The sequence below is a fragment of the Saccopteryx leptura genome, chromosome 6 (genome assembly GCF_036850995.1).
Source record: "Saccopteryx leptura isolate mSacLep1 chromosome 6, mSacLep1_pri_phased_curated, whole genome shotgun sequence".
In the NCBI taxonomy this organism is placed as follows: Eukaryota; Metazoa; Chordata; class Mammalia; order Chiroptera; family Emballonuridae; genus Saccopteryx; species Saccopteryx leptura.
The window spans coordinates 132,742,164-132,746,310 of record NC_089508.1 but is presented as its reverse complement, the minus strand read 5'-3'; the positions used below and the strand labels follow the sequence as shown (position 1 = coordinate 132,746,310).

At 41.5% G+C, this 4,147-nt stretch overlaps 1 protein-coding gene across 1 annotated transcript; it reads right to left on the bottom strand.

Moving 5' to 3' along the window:
• Window positions 1–1,209: 1,209 nt before the first annotated feature.
• On the bottom strand, window positions 1,210–2,688 carry IL5 (interleukin 5). The gene is made up of 4 exons (XM_066344403.1): window positions 2,545–2,688; window positions 2,319–2,351; window positions 1,417–1,545; window positions 1,210–1,308 (listed from the first exon to the last, which is right to left on the bottom strand). The coding sequence occupies exons 1-4, from the start codon at window positions 2,686–2,688 to the stop codon at window positions 1,210–1,212; spliced, it is 405 nt and encodes a 134-aa protein (XP_066200500.1).
• Window positions 2,689–4,147: the final 1,459 nt, after the last annotated feature.

Genomic DNA, 4,147 nt, shown 5'->3' with positions numbered 1-4,147 from the left:
TTTCAGTGCTGCAGGAGGGGAAGAGAGAAAGGCAAGAGCGAGAGCGAGAGAGCGAGAGAGAAGGAGGGAAGAGTAGAGAAGCAGATGGTTGCTTCTCCTGTGTGCCCTGACCGGGAATCAAACCCGGGACTTCTACATGCCGAGCTGATGCTCTATCGCTGAGCCAACAAGCCAGTGCCAGGTCTCAGTTTTAAAATACGTTGTAAAGAATGTATTTTCTGAATCTTTGAGCAATTTTCTTAAGCAGGGCGACCTTTATTTATGATCCTGAGAGTCATAAACAGGCAGAGTGTTGTCTGCCTAATTTCCTTCTACCCCTGAGAATACAGGATGGTGGGGACCTTTAAAACCCAGCCTTCCCCATTTAACTACCTGCCAGCACTTCTCTTCCCCTTTTGCTTTGCCACAATGCCAGGTGAAGAAGAACTCCCCTAGGCCACAGGAGTCTGGGCTCCACAGAGGGTTTCTGGTTCCTTCCCTGAACCAGTAGTAGAATTGGTCTGCCAAATTCTTCTCATAGGCTGAGATGAGGCCTAGTTACAGATTCATACATCCTCCTCCTCCCAAGGGGAGTCCTGAAACTCATTTTTAACTCTGTGGTCAGTCCTGGAAAGCCCATTCAATCATGCATTCATCTCCTATCATTTAGTACCCATCATCCTGGCTCTGGGTATACCGTGGAAAGGACACCAGGGTCAGCCTCTGCCCATGTCCCCACTGCCCACGTCCTCCCTCAGTCTTGCTGCATCACTTCCACTCTTGGTATGCCCAGCAACCCTGTGACTTATGCCACCGGGGGATGGGAGTGCTTGCCCACACCCCTGCAGGCTGCCACTCCACACTCAGCCTGTTCTGACACAGAATGCCTTGCCCTCACTTTAAGAGTAAGACAAAGGCCGGCAACAAAATGAACCAGAGTCATCTACTTTTGTTTTATTGGAACACAGCCTGACATGAAATAAATATTAATCTTCCAAATTCTTAACCACTTAATAAATAATATTAAGTTAACAGACATTTGACAGAAGGTTGTATTAAATAAAAGTATGGATCTGTTCTGCCTGGAGTAAACTAGAGGAGAATTCTTCCACGACTCCTTTATCTAAAATAGATATATCTCAAATATTTTATTTTTATGCTTTCTGCATATGTGAGGTAGTGAAGTAGCAGTATGCCTGAAATCCTTCGCTACAAGAAGCCAGCTTGCTCTCAACTTTCTGTTGTCCACTCGGTGTTGATCACACCAAGAAACACTTGAAGGTAGTCTAGGAATTTTTTGACTCTCCATCGCTCCCCTTCACACTTTTTCTGTGAAAAAGAACAGACAAGAGGTATTGTAGGAGCCCCTTCATCCCTGTAAAAATAGGCATAGCCAGACAAATATACTTAAGTCTCCACTAAACGTTTTTAACTTACTTTTTGGCGGTCTATGTATTCTTTTATTAAAGACAAGTTCTGGAAGAGCTTTTCCATGTCATCCTCTTGTGTGGTTTGATTCTTCAATGTGTCGATTCCCTGAAAGACTTCTTCAATGCATAGCTGGTACTAAAGGAGGAAGATTTAAAAAAATATTCAGTAGCCAAATCAAGGTTAAAAAAAGTTGGTCCAAAAAGCTAGACTTTGTTTCATGGTGTCTACGTGAGTTCCCTTTTCTGAAGAGTATTTCACTCGCTTCTTTTCTAGGAACTCATACTGAAATACAGTTTCTGAGAGTAGATGATGTTTATATAATGACTGAGAAGTTTCACAAATTATATAAATTAAGTACTTAACCAAAAATAAAATATTTAGGAAGTACAGTGCAACTACATTACTGATTGACCTCACATCAGTTTCCTTTTATTGTTCTAGCTGGTAATTTTCATCTGTTAAGACTAATGAAATCATATGTTTTTCATTTTAGTATGACCATGACATAATCCAAATGTATACAATTCCATTATATGTCATGATCATTTTAAAATGTGGCAATGACTGTTAAGGTAGAGCATTCATATTTTAATGTGTACTGACTCTGAATCTAAAAATGTTACCCTCAGTTGCTAATACTTTCAAAAACACACTGAAGTAAGGAAAACAGTAGATAGAGCAGAGTGGAGAAGAGGAGGCTCCTCTCATCTGACAACATCCCCAAAGGTCCTGATCTACTTGTTTCATGGATTCTACTTGTAAAGACATTCCTAATATTTATAAGTACATGCATTTATATCACACACCTAAAAACAAAATACAGAACATAAAACAGTTCCGGTGATAACTACTACTTTATAGCCTAAAATATGCAATTTACTAATTCATTCAATCATAATTTAACTTACATTTTTATGTTCAGGAGTAGGAATCATCAGGTTCTGAAAAGGAAAGGAAATATATTCATTTCCAAAGCACTCTAGCATTCACAACTTAATAAAATGATTGTGAAATGGTTACCAATGATCTATTACTAACCCTAAGTTCATTATTAATAACAGATCTTTAAAAATTAAGCACCACGAATGATGACTGATGCCTTTTAAAGACTATAGCACTCAAAAATAAAATTACCCCATCGCCTATGAGCAGAGCCTGATGAGTGGAGAGCAGTGTCAACGTCTCTGCCACCAGTCTTCTCATGGGACTTTCTACGGCAATGGCACACATGCAGGCAGCTCCAAGAGCTAGGAAACTCAAATACAGAAGCTTCCTCATGGCTCTGATAGGTTCAGCGATTGCCTTGGGCAAAGAAAGTGCATTGTACAAGATTGAATACCCAACCAATTTATTCTCTCTCTTTGAGGAAGTGAATAATTTCCAACAATCAGATAGAGACTAACAATGGCATACCATGAAACCGTTTCCAATGCCTTGTATCTTAAAAAATAATTTTACTTTCATCTTTTAATAATAAAAATCCCTGTTTTACCCCCTTCAAAAGCATTTCCTAGTAAAGAAAAATCTTTGGGTTGCTACATCATTGCCCCACATTTGCATTTCTTAAAATCAGAAGACTGAATTTCCTCTTAAAAGACATGCAAAAAAGAGAAGTGTAATGTAAACCACTAAATAGCATTTTGTGCTAAAATACACAAATATTGGAAATGTTTTTTTTTCTGGTCTACTAGATTCTATCACAGTTGTTGCCGGATTAAGTTGCCTTAAAAGGGATTGAAACCTGGTGGGAAGATGGTGATGAAAGCAGCAGGGTCAGGCTGTGTTCACTGGGGTCTTGATTAGGACCCTTTGTGTTGCCAGTGACCAAAAACTAAACCCAAACTAGTTGAAGCCAACCAGGGCGTTTATTAGCTCATATAACCAAAGGGTCCTGTGCAGAGGCTCCCTTATATTTTACCTGCCTGGAGATTCTTCTTGACCACCTGGTCAGGCAGCTCTCCCACTGTGGTCCCAAGGTGATGCCAAAACCCTCCAATCTGTATGTATCCTGTTCACAAGCAGCAGGAGAAAGCAAATTGTGCTTTTCTGGTTGCCAGATCAAAAGTCCTAGAATTCAGCCTCCTGTGACAGGAGATCCAAGGTTCACCCTTGAACAGGGACCAGAGGTATGGGATATACTGACTGGCTCTCCCTGGAGCTGGAGTGGGTTTAATTCCCCCCAAATGACATACCTAAGATTTTTGGGGTCCTAGGCAGTTGTAAGAGGGATATGGATGCTGGGAAGGTGACCAATAAATATCCATCACAGCCACATAATGTAACATACGGGCATGGCCTTTCCTTCACAACCAACAGGGTGGAGGTATCCTTTTGTACCCTGGGTGGGCCAAGTATAATCAGGGGAATCAGCCTTTGTGTTCCTGAGGCTCACATCTGTAATCTCAGAAGGGAGCAAGTGAAGCCCCTTCTTACCCACACACTTTTTCCTTGGTCTGAGTACACACAATGGAGCTTGTAATGGCGGGTTTCAGCGAGCATCCCAAAGTGGTTCCGTGTTGGCAGCCTGAAAGCCTGCCTTTAGGACTATCGTGAGCATCTAGGGCAGATGGTACCAAACACAAATGGTTATGTAGAACCCCTTTCCAAAGCTGGATAGAGTTCTGTAGAAGCAGAGGCAGCTGGGAGGTAGACAGGCCTTTCGCATGCATGTGATCAGAGCTCTGCTCAGGCAAGATAACAGTAGTGTAGGACTTCGGTGCAGCCATCCTGTACCGTA